Here is a 26,066-nt window from a genome sequence, read left to right on the forward strand (position 1 = left end):
TCAACAAAGCTATATGCACCACGATGACTAGGATATACACCAAGCGGAACGGGCACCAGCTCCAGAGCTGTCAGGCAGCCTCACACTCTGCGTCCCTCCTTTTTTGGTCTGATCAAGCCTATTCTCTGAGGCAATAGGAGGCTGAAGACAAGAGTTTCAGAACAACAGAGGGGGGTGGTTCCTCTTTCTATTGATTTCATCTGAAAAGGGCATGTGTTATTTCAAAGCGAAGTGTGTCCTCAAGGCGGGTTAAGCTGCTCTCCTCCACTGAAACAAAGCAGTGATACAAGTCTATTTGTGACCTGTTAATTATCAGGTTGATAGTAAGAACAGACTGTGGAACGGATCCCACTATTTTAAGCATTATTCTTTGGGGTGCTGAAATTTAAACAGGCTTCTGCTGACAGATTTCCCCCTGGCTAATGAAATAACTTCTTTACTAATCAAAGCCAGGCCTTGGGAAAGGAGGTTTCAGTGATAGCCAGGGTGCAGAGGAAGGCTGACACAGCTCCACCAGGCTACAGGAACAAGTGCAGGTCTCAGGCCGTACCCAGGCCTGGGCAGGCCTCCCTCCCGAGGAGCGCTCCCCCCGCCATGGGGCGGCTCCCCCGGCCTGCACTCGGCCCCTACCTGGGCAAAGCCCCCACGGGGACGCTCCTGACTGCGCCTGGCACCGTGAAATGCAACACGGCACACCAAAACAGACAAAACAGCGTGAAAAGAACATTTCCTCCCCATCGCCCCCCGCAAAACTCAGACTCCCTCTCCTTTAGAGGTGAGGAGGGCTGATTCCGCTGTAGCCAGGTGGAACCACAAACTGAGGGAGGGGTGACAAGCACCGGTGGTGGGCACCGTGCGGGCCCCTCTCGCGGCCCGGTGGGGCTCCCTCGCAGGTGAGGGCGCAGTGAGCGGGGCGGCGGGACAGGGCCGGGACGGCACAGTGAGCGGGCCGCGGGCTGAGGCGGGACAGGGCCGGGACGGCACACTGAACGGGCTGAGGCGGGACAGGGCCGGGACAGCACACTGAGCGGGCCGCGGGCTGAGGCGGGAGGCGCGGAGGGGAGCGCGCTGGTGCCGGGGCTGGCGGGGGGCGGAGGGGAGGGAAAGGGAAGGGAGGGAAGCGGAGCGCCAGGAGGCCGCAGCCGAGCTCCCTGAGAGCCCGCAGCCGAACAAAGCCCCGGGCCGCCGGGAAGCCTCCCCAGGCACTCTGCAGGGGCTCTGAGGGGCGGGAGCGCACCGGCAGCCCCGGCCCTGCCCTCCTCCCCCGAGCCGGGGCCCTGCTGCCTGCCTCCCTCCCCGGCTGCTGCCGACACCGGGCCCCGGGCCCCCGCCCAGAGCAGGGAGAGGAACAGCGCCGTGACGACCCGCAGGGAGAGGGATCTCACGGGAGGGAGCCCTGCGGGGTGGGCTCCGGGCGGCAGCCCCGAGGGGCCCTGAGGAGCCGGGCGCGGGTCTCGGCCCCGCCCCGCCCTGGGGAGCGCGGGGCAGGTGAGGAGGAGCCGCCACCGCCGGCACCGCCCGGCAAAGGGGGGAAACAGCGCACACCGGGGCAGCAGCAGGCACTAGCAAAGCTAGGCAGGGTGTCTGTGAAGGCACAGGGAGGGCAGGAAGCACTTTACGAAGTTTGCGATTTCATCAAAGTTCCAGTCCCGTGTCGTTACCGAACCTCTCATCCCTGGCATTTCAGCTCGGTCCGGGTGTTCCGTGTACCAGGCTCCTTTGGAAATGAAGAAAATAAGAAAAAAATGTCCCTTGGGATAACTGTTACTAGCCATGAAGTAGATTTTTTTTTTTTTTTTTTTTTTTTTTTTTTTTTTTTTTTTGCGTTTCTGTATATTTAGTTTATGTTTTCATTCGCTGCTCCGTGTCGCAGTAAGACAGCTTGACTTCCGATCATTAGCAGGAGTGTTCAATAAGATAAGGGCTAAAAGGTACTGACCTCTGCCTCCCCTGGAAAACTGAATATAAATCATCTCGTTACGTTTATGCCAAAAACAATAAAATGGAAAGGAGTGCGTAGTCAAGAGAAGTGTCTCTCCTCCCTGCAAAGTATCTCTTAACACGGATATATCGCCAAAAATTGTTTGAAAGAGTTGCCTAAAATAACTAACAATCATACTAGTGGTCGATTACTCAAATTTGGCAATGTTACCGTAATTATTTTTAAGAAATCCATTCAGAAACGCTTATATCTGAGAACTGGTATCCAAGGGTCTATTAACTGTTTCCTATGCTAGAGAATCGGCTTTCTCCTTGTCCTGCTGCCCTGAACATCCTAATAACATTAGCAAAAGAGCAGGAATAAAGTACCTAGAGCATGGCTTGAATCTTGAAGGTTAAGATCTAGATCAGTTAAAACATATTAATTACTTCTGAATGGTCTCAAAGAGCATTTGCCGTGTATATTTATGTCAATAAAGCCTTGATGAGGGGCATGGATGAAAATTCACATCACACTCCAATTCACCAGGGTACCCAAGTGCGTGTATCTGAAGTTAGTGGGTTCTGAAGAAACAGTGTCGGTCTCTAAACGCCCGCAGTCCCTGAGGCGCCCCCGGGGCTGGGCGAGGGAACCGCAGCTCAGGGACAGACGTCGGTGCCAGGGCTAATACCAGGCCGAATTTTTTTTTTTTTTTTTTTTTTATATTTTATTTTTATTTTTTTATTATTATTATTTTTATTTTTTTTTTTAAGAAATCGTGAGAGCGACCCTCATCGTTAATTCACCTAATTCACCAACAAAAGCGGTGTTTAAGTAACGGCTTACATTCGAAGAGATTTTTCTCTCTGCACAAGAAATGGCCACCTTATTCTATAGGGGAGATTAATAAACGCATCCAAATGTATAAACTAATAAATACATCAGAGTACGTCCGAATGTGCTGAAAAAAGAAACTGGATCTGATCTGTCCTATAGGGAAATGGTCTGGTAGGGTTTTTCTATTTTTTTTTCCCCCTCTTGGAATTGTACAGTTTCCCCCCCTCCCCCTCTGCACACACATACACACGCTCACGCACACATGCTGCAAGATACTCTGTATAGTGTGTCTGTCTACACAAGTTTTCTACTATAGTTGGAAACCTGTCTGTGAAACTCTTTGTTTTCTCTCGGCCTTTCTTTAGATGCACCATTTTATTATGCACCTTTTAAAATGAAATGGCACTGCAGTACCTGTTTATTCAATTTTCCAGTGTTATCTGTTTTCCAGGAGATTCTCGCCCGAGAATAACCGCATCTGAACTGAGCACGGCTGTCCATCTGCTTCAGGCGGCCGGAGCGCCTCTCTCCCGCCTGGAGGGGCCGGGGCCGCCGTGCGCTGCCGGGCGCGGCCCCTGGGCCCGCAGGTGTCCGCTCGCTGCTCCCGCTCCGGGCATCCCGCAGGAGCGCCTTCGCTGCCTTTATGCAACAGCATCGCGCACTCTTCTTTCAGGGTAGACGGGCTTCACCGGGCTCGGTGACAGCGGGCTCTCGGCTGATACGAAAACCGCGAATTTCGCTACTGCGAGCTGCCTTTGCCGGTACACCTGGAACGGGGCAGTGCCGAGTCTGATCTCCGCTTGCAGAAATCACTTGTGTTGATGAAGGAAAACAAAGTTAATGTCTCTGAAACGGCCAAATTCTCCCATCATTCGGGAACCGCCTCTTGAAATCTGCTGGACGCTCAGTCCCCAGCGTACCCACCCCGCGGTGGCGGTTCGGTGGAGAGGTGACTTTGTCTACGATTGCTGTAACTTCCAGAGCTGAATAACTGCCCTTCGGCCTCTGGTCCTTTCATATCTTGTACTTTATCTACCGTAGCATTTATACATTCAAAATCTACACAGGGGCTGGTCGAGCTCTGGACCTTCGGGCCCGGGCACGGGGAGAGCGGTGCGGACGCTGCCGCCCCCGCGGGCTGCAGGGAGGGAACCGAGTCCCGGTACACCGGGAAAGGGAATCCTCGGTGAGCCGCGGGCTTCCATGGGGCTCTGTGGGCTTGGTAAGGTGGATGCTCATGTTACCCGGTACAAATTAGCAGAAGTGTATCCTACTGATTTATTTATTTTTCCCAGACCAAGAGTGTTATAAAAGACACTCTCTCTGGCTCTTGTTGACAAATAAGTCGTGAGCTACCTGACAGTGTTGGTCCAGTTGTTGCCCATATGTCTAAATACCCTCCTAGAGACGTCAGTGCCGTTTAGGAAGAGAATTACCTCAAATGAAAACCAGAAGGAAGACCTTTTTTTTTTTTTTTTTTTTTTTTTAATCCTTTTCTTATCCCTCAAACCCACGTAACACCTGAGGGCAGTAGGGCAGTAACATACAGGGAAGATTTTTTGTAAATTCAGCATCACCTTCCCCCACAGCGCCGATCGCTTTACAACATGACAAGGTGGGGAGGGGGTGCTTTTTTTTTTTTTTTTTTTTTTTTTTTTTTTTTTTTTTTTTTTTTACCTTCACTAAATGTCTTGCATTCGTGTTTGTTTAACAACGAGTCGCTTCGGTAAACAAGACAATCAAAAGAACATTTGAGACTACGTGGAAACATTTCTCTGATGCTTGTAGACGCCTGGACACCCAGAGGAGTTGTTGAATGCCTCTCTTTCCGTCTATCCTTTATTTACTCAAATGAACTCAGAGAAAGCTTTTAACCGAGGGGAGATTTAAGGTGATAAGCGGCGAACAGGCGCTCTGCACTGCTCGCGTTTCGAACTGCAGCCGGCCGCGGAGCAAAAGGGATGAGGTGCTTTAAAGGCTATTTTTTTTTTTCTGTTTTTCTTCTTTAGAAAACCGAGACCGTTTCTTCTTGCTCGAGATACTCCGACTCTTGCCTGCCAGTGCAATCTCATTTTAAACAGCTATTGTAGCCGAAGCCTCGCACCGAGTGGTTTGGCAATTATGTCAGGCTTTTGAGAGTCCGCTATGGTTTTAGGAAAGACTCTCCAACTCTTCTCCCACCACTCCAGGCGCTCTCTCACTGCTCTATCTACTCTTTAGAGGAGCCAGCAGTTCTAGGAGCAGCGTCATCTTTTTAGGGTTATTTTCCCCAGGGGACAAACGAGATTAGGAATAGTCAAGCTTCCCGAGAAAAAAGAACCCCCACATCCACTTTGAGGGCAGTTTTAAAGAAGCTCTGTCTTCTAATGCAGGAGGATTTGGGTTTGGTTTTGGGTTGGTTTTTTTGTTTGTTTTTTTTGGTGGTTTTTTTTTTTTTTTTTTTTTCCTTCTGGTAGTGCGATCGTTTATTGTTTTGTTTCGATGTTTTTCCAGCGTGTATCAAGAAAATGAATTAGAATATTTCTGCATCCTTCTCCCCCTCCGCCGCGGGACACGATTCACGCTGTCCCGCAGCGCATCAGCCCAGGGGCAAACTGTACATGGTTAGAGTTGGGGATGTCAGGGAGGGGGGGCAGCAGGGGACGTGACCGCAGCTTATTTCTCCCAGGCGCGACCACTTGCTCGGTGGGCTTTGGGTGGGGAAGTGTGCGTGGGTCGGTAAAAACATCCCCACTACTCGCAGTCCTGCGGGACCTCGGCGCTCACCCCCCTGCCCAGCAGAGAGGCGATGCCCAAAATCCAGCCACCTCAACTCGAATAAAGCCCCACCAGGTACGCGGGGGGAAGATGTGTGTGCCCGTGGGTGTCCGTGTGTCCCCACTCCCACCCCGGCCGCGCCTCCAGGTCAGAGGGCGGACACGGGGAAAGAGGGGAGGCGGGAGCAGGGTGGGAACGTGTCCCCGTGACGCCACCGCCCCCTCCGCCACTGGGAGGCCGCGCGGGGTGGCGGCGGCCAACGGGAACCAAGGCGGGACCGTGAGTGGCATTAAGGGAGGGCTCGGCTGGGGGGGAGGGAGGGGGACCGAGGGGGGAGTTGGAGAGAAATGAAGTTGTGCTAAAAGGCTTTTAGCCATCAAGAAGTTATTAGGCATTTCTCAGCCGCAAATTAGGGATTCTTCATTAATACCAACCTCGCCCCCCCACCCCACCCCACCCCTCGTTGTGTGAGACGGAGAGCCCGGGAGCTGATAAAGGGGATGGGGAGGCGGCCAATGTCTGTCTGCCCATCGGTGCGAGGAGCAGTGACAGGCGCAAACTTTTCCCCGTGCCATTAATGAGCCAATTAAAGAGTTGGGCTCCTCACCCCAGGAGAGCTCTCTGCAGGCTGCTGGGCTCAGGGATTCAAGGTAGGTGAAAAGAAGATCACAACCCACTACAATCTGCCAGCCTCAGCGAAGAACCGCAGTCAAATGCGGTGCTAGGTTGTGTGGGTCGCTTCCCCACGGTGGAAAATGAGGAAAAAAAAAAAAAAAAAAAAAGGAAAAAAAAAAAAAAGAGGATAACTTGGTTGGAAAAATGTGATGTTTGGGTGGATTCCGGCTCGGGGCAGGGCTGGGCAGAGCGTGCCTCCCCTGGCTGGGGTGCAGCTGAGGTAGACATCCCCGACCCTAGCCGAGGAATGAGGACAGTAGCCGAGAAGAAATTCAAAAGAATGAAAGAAAGAAAAAAAAAAAAAAAAAAAAAAAAAAAAAAAGGGAAAGAAAAAACAATCAGAAATACTCCTTGACTGGAAATGTATCCCTCCCTGACTGAGGGTCTGGCAGCGCGAAGCGCGGGGAGGTCTGGCCGCCGCGGTGCCGGCCCGAGGGAGCGCGGAGGGGACGGCGCAGCCCCGGCAGCAGCAAAGGCGGTAACTCCGGGAGCGGGGGCTGCTTTCTGCTGCGCTTTCCTTCTGCTCGTGCACTGCACACCTGGGCTGGGAAGTGAGAGGGCTGTGGGAGGAGAGTGCGGGGCAGGCTTCTCCGCGGGCGCGCTAGATGGGAAAATACACTCTTTTTTTTTTTTTTTTCTTTCCCCTCTGGTGGGAGAAAATACTACACCCGCCGGAGGCTGGTTGTTGATTATTATTTCTCGCGGCTCCGCTGCGGCGCCGTGTACTGGCTCTCTCACTCCAGGACTGCTGTTGTCTTCACAGAGAGAGGCTCCGGGAAAGTCACCGAGCGCCCTGGGAGGCAGCCCGCGGCCGTGCCTTTCGGCCCTCGGATTGACAACGGACCACGGGAAAAAACGGGATTACTATGACCCTCTTCCGAGGAGCTATGCTGCCCGCCATGAGTAGGAAAAAAGGCCAGAAATACATCGTTTGGTTGCTGTCTGGTGCATCAATCTTCTAGCTCTTTTTTTTTTTTTTTTTTTTTTTTTTTTTTTTTTTAATTATTTTTAATGCTGTTGCTTGGAGTGCTGAGCTGCATTGGAGAAATGCCTTTCCCATCTAATTGACTCTGCTTTTCAGAGTATATATACTTTTTTTTTTTTTTTTTTTTTTTTTTTTTTTTTTTTTTTTTAAGAACACCTTTACTCTTCAATAGTTGTTTGCATTTACATAACAGAACGGTTTTTTCTGAGAATCACCGCCTGATGCTCCGGAGAGATGAATTGCAGATGAGTTTCTCTTCCACCTTTGGATGAATCTCTGGAGTTTAAACTGTAGCAAGGAAGCGGGAAAAAAACACGATGAAAGAGAAGTCCAAAAATGCTGCCCGGACTAGACGGGAGAAAGAAAACAGTGAATTTTATGAACTGGCTAAATTACTACCCCTGCCCTCCGCTATCACCTCTCAGCTGGACAAAGCATCCATAATCAGACTCACCACCAGCTATTTAAAAATGAGAGTGGTTTTTCCAGAAGGTAGGTGGGAATGTCTATTTGCCTCTATTTTCATTCTGATCCAGGTGTCATTTATCACTTTTACCAAAAAAAAAAAAAAAAAAAAAAAAAAAAAAAAAAAAGGAGGTCAGTCCTTTGGGGTGTGCTCGGAGACAGGGTGCCCTCCGCTGTCACTTTCTTCTGCGGTAAATACTTTTCCTGTAGCTCCTATGACAAGTTTGGTTGGAGACTTAGGTGCTTTTGTCAACACTTGAAGGCACGGAGCTCTGCTGTGTGCTCTGCTAAAGCAAACCGGGGTTTTCTTTTCCCCCAGTCTCCCAGTCAAATGTGCATCTCCTACCAAGCACACGCGAGGCCTAAGAGGGCATGATTCACCCCTATTTATAGTCATTCTGTGAGGGCGAGTTAGTATATGGGTAAATATTTACATAAGTCTATGCAAAGTCCTAAAGGCTTAGTTCAGCTCTCCAGGAAAGGTGCAGTGTGCAGGTACAGGACACGCGTGCAGGCGTGCTCACACCCAGGCTAAATAAATAAGTCGAGCATACTGAATCACATCATCAGTGTGCTGTGGCTCGTTCTGAGGGTCACTAGGGCAGTTTGAGGGCGTTAATCGACCTCGGAAAATTTTAGCAAGAGTTTTGCACTCAGACATATTCAATCCCCCTGACCACCCAGTGCTGCAAAACCAGTGGCCCAGCCTAGACACGATTCTCCTCGACAGGCAACAGTAAACTTCACATTGACTTCCACGGCAGCAACAACCCGCCTGTCTAGCGACACAAAACTTAAGCGTCCTGAATTGTCTTATGCTTTTAAATAGAATTAGGTCTTTGGTCTTCTAGACCGGCTGCCAAGAAAAACAAACAACACAAAGTTGAGAGAGTCAGAATGAAGTTTTTCCGTGTTCTCACTCTATTGATTTTATAAGATGTGTGTGCGGGGGGGAAATTAAAATTTCACGAACCTTATATTTTGATCAACTCGATGGAGTTGTGATCTGTATGAAAAAAAAAGTATCGAAATTTTTTTTCTTCCCTGCCGTAATACAAAATTCGCTGCATCTTTTGTTGAAAAGTAAGTGTACATAAGAAACAACGCAATACAGCTACGTAGCCATGAATTTTCTGTAGCTGTATCTCGACTCGATTCGTCTGTATTTTTTTACAAAGTAAGAGAGTATATATGGCTCTAGTTTTGTCTGATTTAGGGGTTTGAGGGGTTTTTAAATTTTTTTTCCCGGTTAAATTTGTGGACTAGTGGTACTAATTCTACTTTTTAAAATAAATATGCAACGTGGCAGTCATTTGGACGGGAGAGATAATCCCCCTCTCCCACCCTAGGTTATGGATGAACATTTATATCTAAAGTCCACAGCAGTAATTTCCAATCCAGTGCATTTTACAATAATTTCTTGAAACAACTTTCCATATCATCGAGTCGCTTGTAACCAAAGAAGGGGTTAAATGAAACCTTTACAAATAATAATTAAATTCTTCATCAAGCCACTTTCCTCTTCTATTTGCTCTGCCACCTTGAAGATCATTATGCGGGACAGTCCTCTGTTTCAAAAAAGACGGAGTTGTCCTTTATGCTGTCAGCGCATACTTTATAAAACTAAAGCTATTGCAAATCCTGGTGCCCATGATGTTCCTAAAAGGATTATTAGCAATGATTTGTCAACTCCTGCGGTCTCAGTAGGCTACCTTTCTGCGTGATTTCGAGCAGGTCTCGTCAATTACTGGTGCCTATGTAGCGGGTTGTTTGATCAGAAGAAGCATATGGTGTTGCTTGTAGGCTGTGAGTAATCACGGCGAGAGAAGAATAGCTGCTCTCGGTCCCTCGGTGGCAGCGCAGGATGCCTGAATGCCCTGGGGAGCCGTGCGGGGAAGCGCGCCGGGCCCGGGGCCGGGCCGGCCGCAGCAGATGCTGATCTGAGTGCGGGGGAGCGGGGGCGCTGAGCGGGGCTCGGGGGCAGCGCAGCCTTCGCGGCCTCATTAAAGGCAAACTGTGCACTAGAAAGAAAGGCAGGGAGCGGGCTGGGGAGGGCTGGCCCCTCCGAGGCGCTGCCGAGGGAGCCAGAGCCGAGCGGGCCGCGGCCCCACGCGGGAGCGCGCCCCCGCAGCCCCGGGGTCGCGCGTTCCCGGGGGGGTCGCGGCCGGGGCGCGCTGCCAGCGGGGCACCAAGGCCCGAGAGCGGAGCTGGCAACGTGGCGAGGAGCCGGGCGGCTTCCCCGCGGTCCCGCTCGGGCTCCCTCTCCCTCCCACGTACTTCCCAGGAGGCGGGAGCGGGCCCGGCTCGGCCCCGGCCCCGCGGGTTCCCTGCGCTCGCCCGTGCAGCGATTACACACGAGCGGGGCGCACAGAGCGGCTCCCGGCGCTGCCCCTGGGCCCGGCCCTTGGGGAGCCGGGCACGGGTGACTTTCCCCGGGACCCCCGGGGACACCGTGGGCTTCGCGAACGCGGCGGAGCAGCTTGGGCTTCTGTCGCCGGTGTGTTTGTGCTTGTCCGGCTGCGTGTGAGTGTAGGGAGGCAAGGAACAGGGGGACTATCCTGGTTTTCCAGTGCTCCCATCCAGGAAAGAAAAAAAAAAAATCATCGCTTCTCTGGGAAGGGAGAACAGGTAGTAGCAGCAGGGGAAATGACGGATGGAAAGGACAACGGAGAAGGCGGTGTAGGGATGTTGGATGGATGGATGTAATGGGGTTCCTTTCGTTTGTATTTCCCTGGGGAGGAAAGCGATACAAGCATTGGGATGGACCCTAGGAGTTGGTCAAAACACTGGAGATAAGTAGCAGGAGGCTCGGGAGCACGGCAGAATGTCATGTCGTACATCAAAAGAGATCTTGGAGGAGTCAGGGTAGAGAAACGTCTCCGTAAGAGCGAGCTGCACTGCCAGAGTAACTCATATCCCCTCTCCCCGGTACAAGAGCAAATTTCCATCTGCCCAGAGAGCGTTTGCATAGAGTTGGTTGTAAATAATCACGTACAGAAAGATATACACTCCTCATGGCCGCGCACACGGGGGGCTGGGGACAGGGCGGAGAGAATCGGTGTGCGCTTGTCCGCATATTTTTGTGGCTGAAAGGTCCCTATAGAGAAAGAAGGTGGGTAGATTTCGGATTCGTTTTGGAAACAAGAGTTTTCTGGGAGTGAAATGCCAGGAGAGTCGTGCACAAAATAAGCACGTGGGGTTTCCTCCTTAGCCCCAGACATCTAAAGGCAGTGGCACTGGACAAACTTGACCAACCGGGCAGAGATTTTTCTACCAGCTCTCTTTAGTAATGGTTGTGCAATTGCCACAAGTTATTGAAACGCCTCTTCTTTCTACCCCTAATTCCACTTTACTCGGTCTTCAGCAGATTAAAACTGTCAAGGACGAAAAGTGCAAGACGTAGGTTTCTTGCATCGTTTCAGTGCTAAAACACTTCTTTCCAGGAGGAGAAAGCGTCTAAGACCTGTGTTGCTTTTCCGTGATCAGACAGCATTGGAAAGAGTGAATATCTGCTAATGTCCTGAGGACATTAAGGAAGAGTTTTAAGGGTTGTTTGTTTGTTTGTTTGTTTTTTCAAGCAGGATTTCTTAATAAATTAATTCTTGATTTAACGTTCATTATAAATAAATACTAATATTTCAATTTAGCATTAAATCACTAACGCTAAATAATCGTTGTGGGTGCAAAAATAGGTAAAAAAAATCTTCAGGGTGTCAAAGGACTAAAGAATTTTCCGCCAAAACCGATGTGATCACTATTACTGTTGCGGGGTAATTCTTCACTGACCTTCGGCAGTATCCAGAAGAGAAGGGAGAAAAAAAATTAATAAAACCCAAACAAAAAACCCAGGTGGTACAATAAATAATTTTTGTTTGGGTTTTTGTTTTATTTTTTAGTTAGGAATATTTTAAAGGTCCTATTTTCTACCCGCGACCAGAGATGCAAAAGGAGGGTTTGCAGCCTGTCCTAGTGGGAAGGGATGGTTCTGGCGCAGAGAGGCGTTTGCTTTTCGAGACAAAAGCAGAGACTCCGTTTACATAAACTTTCGCGGAATCAGGATGGTTAACATTTCAATATTGAAACCCTTAACCTTGTTTTATTTTAAAGGGGGAAGAGATCAACAGAAAAAAAAAAAAAATCCGTTTCCCACGTGGATAGGTGATTTAATGCTGTTTTTCTTGCTGCAAAGGGAAATGATTGAGCATTAGGTTTCAATGTTTATTTTCTTACAGAAGTTTTTCTCATTTAAGCTGCAGTTTACTCTTCACGCTGAATCTCTGTTTAATTCCAGTTTTGATGTGAACTTAAAATGTGAAGAGCAGAACTAAACTACTAGCCGGATCGTTGAAAAAACCGCTCAGATTTATGATTTAGAAGGAATACTTAATGAGAAGGGGGAAAAAAATCATATTTCCTTTGGAAACGTACGACCGTTTTTACGTTGGAGAATATTTTTCAACTTGTGTATAAACATCGCGTGCGTTGGCGCAAATCCTTCCTTCCCCTATTTCTTCGAAATAAGGGCTACTTGAATTTGAGTCTTCGAGAAAGGAATAAGTAGTTGGTGCTCGAAAATGCCCTGATTTTTTCCCCCTCTCTGCAATTTGGACATGGTTCCGTTTGTTTGCATTTCAAAGCGCGATTCCGCTACCCCGTGTGTGCCAAAATCCTGGTATTTCTTTCTATAGGGGAACAGCCTCGGCATTATTTCCATTACCATTTTCTTAACAGGGATGTTTGTTTAGTCAACGGGGCTTTTCCTCCCTGTTATTATTATTTTTATAAAGAAAGAGGGATGCTAATTTATCTCGGCTTCAAATGAATACGTGTGATTTACCGAGATAATAAATCTTTACAAAACCTTGCTAATGGCATCCGCAGGCAGTGGAAATGAGCAGCTTTTTTTTTTTTTTTTTTTTTTTTTTTTTTTTTTTTTTTTTTTAGCATAGCTTATCCTATTCCATCTGAGCCCTCCGACGGCGACTCAGTTCTTCACAGAAGCCTCAATTGGCCGAGATTTTGAGTTATCATTAACCACTGCCTGTTAAATTAGCTGGGAAGGAAATCAGCTCTGTCTGGCGTTAGGCGATGGTAGAACGGAGCGCTGGCGGCAGACGATTTAATTAAATGGTTAATCGAATCAAGCTAATTCCTCCATACAACATCCAGTTGCCTTTTGGCTTGCCGGTGACTGGGACGTGCAGCTTCTGCTCCCGCCACTCCCGGAACTGTTGTTTGTCATTTTCCCCGGACAGAGAGGGAGAATGACGGCGTGGGAGATGGAGACTGGGGTGTCCTCCCTCCCTCCCTCCCTTCCTCTTCCCAAACACCCCCCGTGCTCCGATTGCCCCTCGGTATTAAGGCGGCGGCCAGGGGCAGTGGGAGGCAGGGAAGGTGCTGCTTGAAGAGCGGCTCACGAAGGTGACATTTTCGTCCTCCCTGTAGAGAGGCTTTGCTGGGCAGGTGGAAGGAAGGCGGTGCCCGTGGCCGGCCTGCCCAGCACGGCAGGTTTGGTTTGCGGGGCCGTGGAGAAGGGGCGAGCCCCCGGCGGAGTGACCGGGGTGTCGCATCCCGCGCCCTCCGTGGGCTCAGCATCCCCTCGGCGCTGGCGGGCGAGGAGCGAGCTGCCGCTCCTCCTTTTTTAATAACCATGGAGCGGCTCTTGAAAGAAAGAAAGAAAACGCAGCGAAACCAAAGCATAAGGAGACGTCCCCGGGCCGCGGCCCCCGGGAGGCGGCGGGGAGATCTGGGCAAGCGGCGGCGGGGCCGCTGCCCGGACAGGGAGTTTTGAGGAACTCCTGGAAGAGAAACGTGGGATGGACCTGCTGAGACCCGGCTTAGGAAGACTCCCTGCGCTTGCCGCCTCGGGCAGGCTCCCAGCCTTGTCCCACAGCAGCGGCCTGCCTCCGGGAGAGCCCCCATCCTCTCCCTCTGCCCGTGCACAGCAACAGGAAACCTTCCGTGCCTACGGGGCTTCTTCTCCAAGCCAGTCTCCCTGGGCCTCGCCCTGCCGTGCGGGGCGGTGCGCCAGACAGGGGCAAGCCCCACGAGGGGCAGCCAAGGGTTCCCGGCCCCGGAGGGAGCTGCCCTCAATGTCTGGCCCCCAAAGCAGCGAGTCTGGAGCTCAGGATGGGCTCTCCACTGAGTGTTTGCAAAAGGGGGCGTCAAGTCGCCCGCTACAGTGAATCCGGATTGCACTGGGGTTTCATGACGGAGAGTCCGCTGGGGAAATCGCCGTAACTGCTCTTAAAAGCCGGCAAATCAGCGCAAAGCAGACAGGGTCCTGCATCTTCTGGCCACCCTACCCCCACCGCCACCCCCGCCCCCTGTGCTATCGCCAGACAAAGGACGGGGTCGAGATGGGCTCTGCGCTGCAGATGCTCACAGAGGGACAAGTAACCCGGAGATCAACCAGGGCCAAGGAGCTGCCCTGGCTTCTCGGAGTCTCATTTCCCTGCGCCTGCCTTCCTCCGTTTTTGCCTAGATCAAATTAGAAACGATTCAGGAACCTCTTCCCCCTTCCGTGGGACATAGGAGCTCCTTGAAATAGTATCGCCACCGGATGGGGACGGTGCCCACCCAGCCCCTGGTTCCATTGGCTGTCGACGTCAAGGCTGGCATCAATCAAAAGATGAGGAGAAGGAAGGACAGGAGCAGGGCAGTGCAGCCCGGACAGGCTGGAGCTCTCAGGGCCGGGGGTGGGCACGGCTGGGTGGGAGAAGGCATTTCCCAGGGGCCCGCCGGTGTACGGAGGCCATGGAACCGATGGACGTGCCTTTTGGTGTGGAAGGCACAGTGGCTTTCCACTGGAGAATTCTGAGAGAAACCATGAGTCAGCAGCACGCTCGCTCCGCGCCATGTAGGTGAAGGCTGTTGGGTAACGATGAGCCATAGGCTGGATTAAATGCTTTTCTTTTCTTCTCCTTTTAATTCTTTTTTTTTTTTTTTTTTTTTTTTTTTTTTTTTTTTTTTTTTTTTTTTTTTTTTCCTTTCCCTTCCCACCTCCCAACAGGAGACACTTTCTCGTGACACACACAGTTTATCTTCTCAGGAAAAAAGGTTCATCGGGTGAAAGAGATTGTTAGACAGGAGGAAGAGTTTGTAAGGCAGGAGCATATAATCTATGTTTTGGCAAGAGCATCAAATTCATTCTGAAATAAAAGCTCGATCCATTTTTTTTTTAAATTTTCTTTTTCTGCTTGAATAACACAGCTGGGTGATGCCTTCAGCTTATGTTAGGCGGTTGCTCATCATTCATTCGTCAAGAACTGACCTAAATAGTGCCTGTGGGATTAGGTCAATTTTAGTGGATCTACCTCGCCTCATTTGGTTACTAATTGGTTTCTTGTTTTATAAATCGAAATCTCATTTTCAGGAAATTGCAAAACCCATGCAGCCAGTCCATGGAGGTAATCCGTGGGTCGGGGGTATTTAAATGGAAATGGTTCTACAATGCATCAAGTATTAAGCAACAGTAAAACTTCCCCTCTATTTCCAAATGAAATGTGAGCTCGCTAACTCCTTAGATCCCTAATAGATACATCCCTTCTAAGGCTACTTATGTAAATATGATAAACCAGACCGCGGTGGGGGAGGGGCCGCAGGGAAGAAAGCAAATTTTATCTGCTAAGGTTAATGTGGCATAACTTGGAAATCTTCCAAAATAGATTATGTTTTGCTTTGTCTTCGGCCACTTTAGCTGGGAAAATCCTTCGCCTAAAAACGATTTAGTTATCCTTCTCCTCACAAAGCTGCTTGTTTCTATTCCAAAGCTATTATGCTGTTGGCTCTCCAAATTACAAGAGAATCTTTAGATCTTGTTTCCAAGCGTAATCCTGGAGCAAAAGGGAGAGCTGATTTCCTTGTTTTGTTTTAAATAGACAATCAAAGGATTTGCAGAATTTTCTGCGGTAGGTCAAGTGCAAGAAATCACAGTTTGCCCCCTCGATAAAAGGAAATTGGATGTTAAAGCGAATAGACGGGGGAGTGAGGGGGGGAGGGAAAATTAGTGGAGGGGACTTTCTCTTATAATCTTTAAAAACAGTATTTAAGGGGCATCAGGAGAGGCCGTCGATTTGGGAGAGGCTGGGATTGGCAACCATTAGAAATAGTCTCCGACTTGAAAGTGCTGAAAACATCTGGGCAGCACAAAGGATCGTCTCATGTGACAGGATTTCAAAAAGCCGGTTCAGGTAGACAAGCGAAAACGTTTAATTATAAACCACGAACAGACAGAGCCCGGCAGCGCGGGCTTTCCACCTGAAACATCCAGAGGAGCTCACCGCGCCGTGAAGAACCGCCTTCCCCAGGGAAGTTAACCTGCAATGCCCGTGAGCTGTTCATTAACCCGCTGGGCTCGGCTTATTCTCCCTTTTCGGAGAAGAATAATTAGAGCCGTAAACTTAGATTAATAAGCAACTTAAATCATAGACGGGCAGTGCAGATTTAGTGTTGAATTAAGAAACCTGCCACTCAGATTTCCCTCCGGGTGGGCGGACGTGGCCAGGAGCCGCCTGAGCGCTGACGGGCCATCCTGGGTCTGTCTATCCATCTATCCCCCAGCAGAGGAACCTCCGAGGAGCTCCGGAAAAGCAAATATACCGTGGCTTTTTCTCTCTTCCCCTGGAAGCTGTGTAAGATTTGCCAGCTCCTTCCTGAATACAGGGGGTGGAGGTGATCCTCCATCCTGGCGCCCGTTAATTGGCGTGTTGGACTTAATGGGAAGGAGCTTATTTCTCACTGGCGACCTGCTGCACCCTGAGGCGGCGGGATGAGGAACGGGCCGGAGAGTGTCTCCTGCCTCTGTAGGGCTACCAAGTAAAGGAGAAAGGAGGAAAGTGTAGGAGTGGTGAAGAGACAAGTTGTTGCGAGGGGGTGGGGGAGGAAGAGGAGAGAAGGAAGCGAAAGGCGGGGACGAGAAGGGCGCAGGGCTCCGGCGGCGGGGGGAGCGCAGGGATGCCCCGCTCGCCCTGTGCGCACCGGCAAACACCGGGGTGAGGCCGGTCAATAGCGAGGGATGCCCGCGGCTGCCTGCTGTCAGCACCTCGTCTGCTTGTCTCGAAATAACTGGAAAACCAGGTCTCGCCTTTCCCCAACCCGCACTGCGGGGGTGAGCGCACCCCGCCGGCTCGAGTCCCCCTGCGACCTGCCATCCCAGCCATCGATCAGGATTTGTAGCTTCCCCGTCCGTTTTACTTTGTCTTACTGCCTGTGCGTGTGGAAGTGAGACTTATTTCATGGTACAAGCTTCAAAGGTTTTAATTTACCCGCTTAAATTATTTCAGCAACAACACCGTGGAAAGGCATCGTTCATGAATAGCTTTACTCTGGTAAAGTAACCTCCACGTGGCTTTTATTACTACTCACTTTGCATAGGAGAAAACAAGACGGGTTTAAAACATTAGACAAATCCGAAAAGACTCATTTCTGGAAGGGGCTCTATGGAGGCACATCACCCCTCCCTGCAGAGGGAACCATCCCGCCCATCGGAGCAGCAGGAGGAAAGATGGAAGGGATAGAGGTGAATCCCGGAGACAGACTCCGTGGGGCAGGAGGGAGGGCAGTCGGTGTGGTTGGGCAGTGATTTGTCTGAGAAATCGTGAGGTTAGGATGCTTTCCCTGAAGTTCAAGGGGGACAGTTCCCAGTAGCCGGAAGCAGCACTGAAAAGCACTTTGACCTGGCATGCTGTTTCACTTAGGTCTTAAAAATTACCTTCACCGTTAACTCAAAATAAGTATTCGTGTATTTTTCTCTCTGAGGAATTAGATGCCGGGGGAAAATGCACAGAAGAGGCTTTTATCTGGAGGCTTTCCAAAGATTGCACGTATATATGTTTTAGTGTATATAAGGAAAAAAATGCTTCCCCCCATCAGGCCCACACGAGTCAATTTTACGTCTCCTGACCTTACTTTTCTTTTTTGTTTGTCTTAAATAACAGGACTTGGAGAAGCTTGGGGCCACTCCAGCCGAACCAGCCCACTGGATAATGTTGGACGGGAACTGGGATCCCACCTTTTGCAGGTACTGCTCTGGAAACGACAGGCATATAGTATTAATCATTAAAGAAATGATTCCCTCTTCTGAGCTTTCTATTGCCACCTTGACTAATTTTTAACTGTTCAAGTGTTTAATAGAAAGGTAGGCAGAAGGGGAACCACTTCAGAAATGTGAACCACTGAGATTCAATGTCATGTGTTTTATTTGGGCTGTGGCTTGGTCCCTCTGGGTCCTTTGCCTCAGAATCATCTAACACTGTGAGGGATTCACAGTGTGTCCCAGGGTGCCAGAGATACAGGAGCACGACTTTTTCATGTATCATGGATGTTCTGAAGCTCAGAGTGCTGTGGCAGAGAGAGGCTCTAGGGACAGGTTAGGGAATGCTGTCCAGGGCAGAAGGGCTCAGCGGGCACGGACATCAGCAGAGACACAAATCTCTGAGGACAGGCCTGAAAACTCACAGTGCTCTGAAATACTAAAGAATATTGGCGATGACCATCACCACGTGTGTCTGGTGGAATCGTGTGGCCTTTAGAGGGCCTACACTGCTCCTGGTACACCCAGAAGTCCCATCTGTGCCTGCTGAAATGTACCTGCCAAGTTGTCTTATTTACACTGTGGAGAGTTTTAGATTCTCTTTGATTCTCTTAAATTCTTCTTTTAAAATACGCAAGCACTAAACCCTCTGTGACATTTGAAACAGGATAGAAGTATTCAGGTTTTCTGAGACTCACATATTAATCACCAGGTAGCCAGGATCTCTTCTTAAATACTTCTAAGGCACTTTGCATTACTTTTGAGCTCGGCCCCTCTGAGAAGTGAGTTGTATCTCAGGGGTCCAGGAGCTTTAGAGGGATTCCTGTCCAAGATTTGCCCACTTCCTTCCAACTTTTTGAATAATCAGAGCCTGAGCATCAACAGGCTCTTGTTTGCTAAAACATAATTTTGTTTGCTAAAATAAATCAGAGGGACAGGTATTTAATGGGTCTGTCTATCTATTGATTTATTTACATTCTCAACCCTTTTCTGTAGACGTTGGACGGTTTCATATTTGTCGTGGCTCCGGATGGCAAGATCATGTACATCTCGGAGACGGCCTCTGTGCACCTGGGCCTGTCGCAGGTAAGGCTGGGGGGCTCTGCTGGCCCCTGTGCTCGCCCGCTCCACCCCCGCCACTGAGAGGAGAGGGTGCGCCGTGCCGGCCATGAGCCCCCTCTTCCTCCTCCTCTCTCACAGGTAGAGCTGACCGGCAACAGCATTTACGAGTACATCCACCCCGCGGACCATGACGAGATGACGGCGGTGCTGACGGCGCACCAGCCTTACCACTCGCACTTCGTGCAGGGTAAAGTACAGCCCCCGCCCCCGCGGCCGCGCAGGGAACCGCGCAGAGCCAGCGGAGCCTGTGGCTCAGTCCACTCTGCCTCTCCCCCTTCCCAGAGTACGAGATCGAGAGATCCTTTTTCCTGAGGATGAAGTGCGTCCTGGCCAAGAGGAACGCGGGCCTCACCTGCGGGGGCTACAAGGTGCGTGCCCGCGGCCAGACTCCCCTTTTCCTAACCCCCTCCCAGCCTTCCCGTGTGCCCGTGCCAGCAAGGCTGTGGGAATGGGGACACAAGAGGGGGTGACACCTCTTCTCGCGGGGGTTTTCCCAGCCCAGGACTCTTTCATGTGGTTCATTTCTCTCAGAGTTTCAGGTTGAAGAGCTCAAACCACAAAACCAAGAAATCGAGCTCCCATTCATATTTGTTTGTGGGCCTTTTATTGTTATGATTATTATTATTTTATTTTACACTTTGAACTGAACCTCGCACCACCACTGAGGTGCCCTGTGACAGCTTTCAGGTGATATAGGGGAACCCTGGGTTAATTTATTTCTTTATTAGGTAATTAGGTGGCTGCAGAGGTAGCTCTCCCAGTCAAGGGTTTTGACCAGGTGCTTCACATGGTTCTGCTGGGGGCTCCTCAGTGAGGAGAGCCCTGAACTCTCTCCTCCCTCCTCGCTGCCACACAATGTGGCGTCAGCCACACAATGCCAAGGGGCGAGCTGGCTCCCGGGATGTTGTGTCACGACGTACCGTAGACCAAGAACACCTGCTGAACGCCAAGAGGAAACTTAATAATAGAGAAGTAAGAGTGGAAGTAGGCAGCAGTCGCCTGCAAGGATACCTTTAGGAGATATACTTAAATCCAAGGTACTTTTTGGCAACCGATTGCGCCTGCTCCATCTATATAAGAGGCGTATCTTGCACGTGAGAAAACCCTTTCTCACACTCTTCACTACAAAGTCCTAACTGGATTGGCAGTTCCGCGTTCTTTCCTCTGGATTGGCAGTTCTTTCCTTTGCAGAATAATAATAAAAGCGCAGTTAGGAGGTGGGCCAAAACCCACTTAAGCCAGTGGGGGAAAAAAAAAAAAAATCATTGACTTGGGCCTTAGATCAACCCTGAACTCTAGTATGGGAAAAAACCCCTTCAACCCCGCTAGAACCGCAGAAAACTCCCAGACGGCGCCGCTTTGCCAGGGCGGAGAGGCAGGTCAGCGGCTCCCGCGGGCCCGGCAGGGCTATGGGCGGGAATTTCCCGGGCCCTCTTTGTGGGGAGGGACGCCTGTCTCAGCACAGCCTTCCCCCTTCCTGGGTGGCCGCCGAGCTTTCCTGTGTCTCCGGCAGGTCATTCACTGCAGCGGGTACCTGAAGATCCGCCAGTACAGCCTGGACATGTCCCCCTTCGACGGCTGCTACCAAAATGTTGGCCTGGTCGCCGTGGGCCACTCTCTGCCGCCCAGCGCCGTGACGGAGATCAAGCTCCACAGCAATATGTTCATGTTCCGTGCCAGCCTAGACATGAAGCTCATATTCTTAGATTCCAGGTAGAGCTGCGGTTATTTCCAAACCTATTCCCCTAGCCCGTCCCTTCTTCTCCAGGCCTCCTCTCCTGTCCTCTCGCCCACTTATATTTGCTGCTTGTGTCTCTTGCAGGGTGGCTGAGCTAACAGGTTACGAGCCTCAGGACTTGATAGAGAAGACCCTTTACCACCACGTCCATGGCTGTGACACCTTTCACCTGCGTTGTGCACATCATTTGTGTAAGGAGACCGTCTTCTTGTTTAAAACCCCGCCCCCATCTTCTCCCCGGGCAAAAGGACTTTGGGGTTGCTGGGATTTACCTCTAGGTCGGAACGTGAAAAGCCACCTGTCTGGAGGGCAGAATAACCAAAATCTTCTTCAGGTTTTAGTGAAACACGGTTAGATAGAGACTGAACTCCGAGCTGGACGCAGCTGGCCAGCGGAGAGGATTTGCAGTGAAAGGCTATTTTTCCATCCTCTTCTTTTGGTTATAGGACAAGAACTGCCCTGGACAAATGTCAGGCTCTCTTGTCTCTTTAAATTTTGGTTAGGAAAACTCTTTTTCTCCTGCTCCAAAAAGCCATGCCAGTGAAATTTAAATACTTTTGTATCATTTCCACCAAGTCTCACAAACCTTATCTGTGTATCTAATTTCCTAATCTAAATACTGCAGTAGTGAGCCCGATTTGGCGAGATGTACTTTATTCTATTTTGATATCACGATGACACTAAGACACGGATAGATAACTAAAAAGGATATTAATTCCCGGTAAGTTTCCTTACAGAGAATCTAACGAGAAGAGAAAAAAACCCAAAGACAGATTTATAGAACAAAATCTCGATGATGATGACACTTCGGGATGGGGGCGTGTGGGGTTCGGTTGCTGTAGCCGATCACACACACACACACACACACACACACACACACCAGCCCTATCAATCTCTCCTATTAGCCTTTGATAACGACCTCAGGTACTGAGATGAGCCCTGCCTGGGGGCTCCACCACCCCTGTCCCCGCCGCCTCTTCTCATGTGCCGCTTAGAGGTTCACAACCCCACAGGGCTCTGGGGGGAGCGTGCGCCCCTTCCCGGGGCTGCTCAAACCAGAGGCGGGAGCCCCGCTGAGGCTCTGCTCGCTTTGTCCCCGCAGTGCTGGTGAAAGGACAAGTGACCACCAAGTACTACCGATTCCTGGCCAAGCACGGCGGCTGGGTGTGGGTGCAGAGCTACGCCACCATCGTGCACAACAGCCGCTCCTCCCGCCCGCACTGCATCGTCAGCGTCAACTACGTGCTCACGTAAGTCAGTCAGCCCGGGGCCGCTCCGAGCCGGGGGGCCGGGGGGACCGAGCGCCGGGCGGGCACCTGCGGGAGCGCCCCGCTCTGCTCTGCCCTGCTCTGCTCTGCCGGGGCCGCGCCTCCCGCCCTTCGCCTCCTCTCCCCGCTCCCCGCGCCGCCGCACTGACCAGGGCAGGCTCGCCAGGTCTGCTAGGAAACACATTGAGCGCTTTCATCCACATGAAGGGTTTCCCGTCTACCTCTTTCTTTCTCTTGCGAGAGAGGAAAAGATTTAGAGGTTTGTCACCCGCATATTTTGCTGCCCCCTCCTTTTTTTTTTTTTTTTTTTTTTTTTTTTTTTAAGTTTAAATGCACCCAGCATTAAATAAAATTTAATGCGGCGTAAAAGAAAAGGCTTCCACGTACGGAGTTATTTATACTCAACAAACAGGACATCTGTTTTTCTTTTCAAAAATCTGGGGTTTGAAGTTCTTAATTTCATCCAGAGTCCCTATCAAAGCTCGGAGATTTCTTTTTTGTTCTTGGAGAGCGATCCTTAGAGTGAACCACAAAGAAAGTTGGTGACCAGAAGGGTCAGTTGAACTTTAAAAAATTAAAATTAAATAGAAAAAAAAATCAGAGTAAGTGCTGAGATACCACATATCTCAATACATCTCCCTGCATTTTGGAATGCCTGGGTTGTGCCCTGAAACGCAGAGGCTGAGAGACTGAGAGAAGTGAAGCTCGGCTGGACTATTTTTAAGTGTTTTCTTGGTAGTTATTAGTATCCCTTCCGGACACGGCAGTAGCTGTTGCCGACAGCACTGATGCTTCATTAGGATAGTAGGATCAGTCAGGCCGGCGGTCCATTGTTGATCCTTGGGACCGTGTATCTGGATGTTCCTCTGCTCCGCTGCCTTTTTTTTTTTTTTTTTTTTTTTTTTTTTTTTTTTTTTTTTTTCCATGGAAACAAATGTAGGTATTGGAAGCCCCCCTCCCTTTCCTAAAACTGTGGTCATGGCAGCATCATGATCTTGCCATCAAGGCTGTGGTGCGTGCACAGGTGGTGAGTGGTTTGGTAGCCCAGTTTAAGAAGTGCTTCCCAAAATGATGTGGCTCGACACGGAGGCCACGGCTCTGGTCATATGTGGAGGGGCTGCTGGTGGAACGGGAAAGGAGCTGCAGGTCACGGCGCCTGCACTCCTTGGGCGTAATCCCTTTGATATGTGAGGTGATAATGGGCAGTCGTGCTCTAAGATGGGTCATCGCGCCTACATGAAAGAATAGACATTTTGGTCAGCACTCTGCTGCAGTGAGTAAACTGTGATTCCCCTTTAAAGAAAATTTATTTTATTTTATTTGGTATGGGGCATAATACTCTGTCATTTTCTCAGTAAGGATGGGTATCAGCAGAGACGTTATCACTTCTGCCCTAGCTATTCTCTGCATTTCTATGTCCATTCCCCTATACCAGTTAAGTCCAAGCACCTGCTGTGGGTCAATGGGGAACCGCAAAGACAGAACTCAGTGCACTGTAACGCTAAGAAACAAGGAACCTGAAAGCAACTAGCATATCGGAGTGGTTTTATCCCTAGAAACGTTACAATTTCTACAATCATTTGAGATTGTTGGTTGTTTCCCTCTGCTTTAATCCCCAAAGCGTGAATGTCAATTACAGAATTCTACCTCAAATGATCCGAGTGGAAATGAAGCACCTTACGGGACCGGCTGACAGCCCAGCTGGGCATCTGGCAGGATCCCTCGCTGGCCATGGCGCGAGCATTTCGGGCTGGCACGGCAAGCAGGGAGTACCCTGGCAGCCTGTGGGGCCGGTCAGAGCTGTGCCCCAGCAGCCCGAGTGGCTGTCCCGTGTGCCTGTGTCCTGCCAGCCCCCGGGGCCGGGGCGGGCCGCTGTTCGCGGGCCACTCGCACCTTGGCGGCCACCGGGCAGCCCCCGAGTGTCCCCGGCTCCGAGCCCCGGCAGGAACCCCCGGCCGTCTGGGCTCTGGGTGCCTCAACACTCTCCTGCCCGCCTCCCAAAACGGCGCTGCAGGAAAGACGATTCCCCCCTCAGGAGAGGTACCCTAACAGGGCGACTCCTCCTCTTCAGCTGATTTATCGTTGGAGGCAGAGTCTTTGTACTTTGATGCATATATATGGATTGTCAGAACCTGCTTGCAGCCAAATTGACATGTAGGAGGACTATAGCTGCTTGAAATCTTTCAAGATTTCCCTTAGAGAATGAAGGTACACCACAGGGCAACTTTATTATGCCTTGGTGTGAGACTTGGTCTCCAAGTCTCTCCTTGCACTCTTTGGATTAATTGCCTCAAGTGTGAAGGATGGTGGGAGGGCAGAGAGGGAGCCAGGCTGGCTAAAGTAGGAATTCTGAAAGTTAGGAGGTTCAGCACTGGTTGCAGCAACTGCCACTGCATAAAACTAGTTTTGATATGCTCAGGTCCTGGAGGTGCCATCGAGCCTGGCTGGCTTTTCATTAGGGCACTGCAGAAGAGATCACATTCTGCTTGCTTCTGCAGCAGGGCTGCCACTCCTGAAACTGCTGCTCTGTCTCCAAGAGATGGGTGTAGCTTCCGCTGAATAATTAGATAATTATTATCATCATCATCATTATTATCATTACTCTTCTCGGACTAGCTGGCCAGTCAGAAAATATACGGGAAGAATAGGGCCTGGGATTTGCCAGGTGACTGTAAGCAGAGAAAGCTCTGGTTTTAAAAAAATGAGATGAAGTCAGCCTCTGAAATGAGTAACTTGAGGTGCAGGACACTGTTAGGGAAAGGCTCATGGGGTTGGCTAGGGGGATGCTGAACTCCTACCTAGAGCAGGCTTAATTGTCTTAATGAGCTGTTCAGAGTCAGCATGTTATCACTCAAATGAGGAAGGCAGGTGGGGAAAATATAGAAGAAAATGTAAGGTTACAGGGACCTGTGGTTTTCCTCTGGTATGAGGTAGGCTCTACTGCAGGAGGGCTGAGCAGAGATCCTGTAGTGCTCAAAATCTGCAAGTGTTTGATATATTTTATGCCATTATAAATCTCATAAAAACTGCTGTTCTTTAAGGATGACATTGGATTTTTCCAGTAAACCAAGAGAGGCTGAGATGAGCAGTATGTGTGTGCCCTCCTATTCTTTTCCCATCTGGCAGCGGGTGTGTGGCAGAGCCCTTGGTGCAGCTCCTGGCAGAGGGACAGGTGTGGATATATCCGTTGCAGCCAGGCCATGTTATAAACTGAGCAGAGAACAACATGATTACAAAAGAGAAATACAAACTGTTCATATTGACTCTTGCATGTTTAAGATGAGGAGAAAGCAAAAAGATGTGCAAATTAGTGCCTTTGTGTTTTGAAATAACAGAATTGCAACCCTACATATTTTGGGTTGCTGGGTAGAACTTGAAAGGTGGTATGTCTCCTGCTGAAAAATCATTTGAATATGAGAATTTTTTGTCTTTTTGGAGGGTAAATCACAAAAGGGGTCTTATGTTTTGGAAGATGTAGTGCAGGGTTTTGACCTGCTGAGTCCCTGAATGTCTCACACAGTAATTCTTCACTCAGGTAAAACCCCAGGGTTTTTCTTGGTTTGGTCATGGGACAAGGAACTTTTTCTAACTATTGAGAGGAACCTGAGTTCTCTGTTTTGGAAAAGAGCAGATACTGAGTGCTGTAAGAGCCAAAATGGTCTGGAGCAGTTTCAGTGCAGGCTGTGCAGGAAGAACAACAATCTCTACCTTGCAGCTTCCCAGCTCCCCTGGGTAAGAGTGATGATGAAAAAGAAAAGAATGAGAAAGAGTTTATGCAAAAAGGACCATGCACACCCCAGTCAGGAAAATTAAAAAGAGGTGACTTTAATTTCCCATAAATCCCAAGTTTTGAGAACATGAATGCTAGGCATGAGAACAAATGTTTGTAATAAGTATACATTCTGAAATAAGTAAGGACGGTGGCAATGGCATTTCAGCAACAGGAGGAAAGGTGATTTTTTGGTGTAATAGCAGTGTATCAAAAATTAATATAAATGACCTTTAAGGACTCAGTCCTTAAAGCACACATATTTGGTCTTCATTGTATTCTGCTTTGGATATGTGAATATAGACACGGAATATTTGTTTCTTCTCTTATTTGTTCTGTACACACAGCCACCATATCATTGATTATTAGCTGTGCATGTTTTTCACATAAATGGACTCGAGTATGAGTCAATTAATAGAGAAGGAAAGTGCTGAAGTTTATATTTAGATTGCAAACAACCTTCCTTTAAATAAATGGATAATGCAAAGTCCAAATC

The 26,066-nt window shown here is 49.7% G+C and overlaps 1 protein-coding gene across 4 annotated transcripts in view; it reads left to right on the forward strand.

The window, feature by feature from the left end:
- Positions 1–5,847: 5,847 nt before the first annotated feature.
- Positions 5,848–26,066, forward strand: part of SIM1 (SIM bHLH transcription factor 1) — a 51,470-nt gene continuing 31,251 nt past the window's right edge. The window contains exons 1-9 of one of the 4 annotated variants that reach the window (XM_083857007.1): positions 5,848–6,165; positions 6,954–7,667; positions 17,579–17,661; positions 18,670–18,759; positions 18,874–18,982; positions 19,078–19,163; positions 20,309–20,508; positions 20,618–20,724; positions 21,636–21,783. In XM_083857007.1, the coding sequence (XP_083713133.1) occupies positions 7,493–7,667; positions 17,579–17,661; positions 18,670–18,759; positions 18,874–18,982; positions 19,078–19,163; positions 20,309–20,508; positions 20,618–20,724; positions 21,636–21,783 (998 nt within the window). In that variant the 5' untranslated portion in view covers positions 5,848–6,165; positions 6,954–7,492. Of the gene's footprint in view, positions 6,166–6,953; positions 7,668–16,077; positions 16,274–16,924; positions 16,970–17,202; positions 17,465–17,578; positions 17,662–18,669; positions 18,760–18,873; positions 18,983–19,077; positions 19,164–20,308; positions 20,509–20,617; positions 20,725–21,635; positions 21,784–26,066 lie in introns of those variants that run through there. The other 3 variants (XM_083857009.1, XM_083857010.1, XM_083857008.1) reach the window with 3 other exon arrangements.

Source organism: Zosterops lateralis (assembly GCF_965231275.1).
Source record: "Zosterops lateralis genome assembly, chromosome: 3".
NCBI classification, from domain to species: Eukaryota; Metazoa; Chordata; class Aves; order Passeriformes; family Zosteropidae; genus Zosterops; species Zosterops lateralis.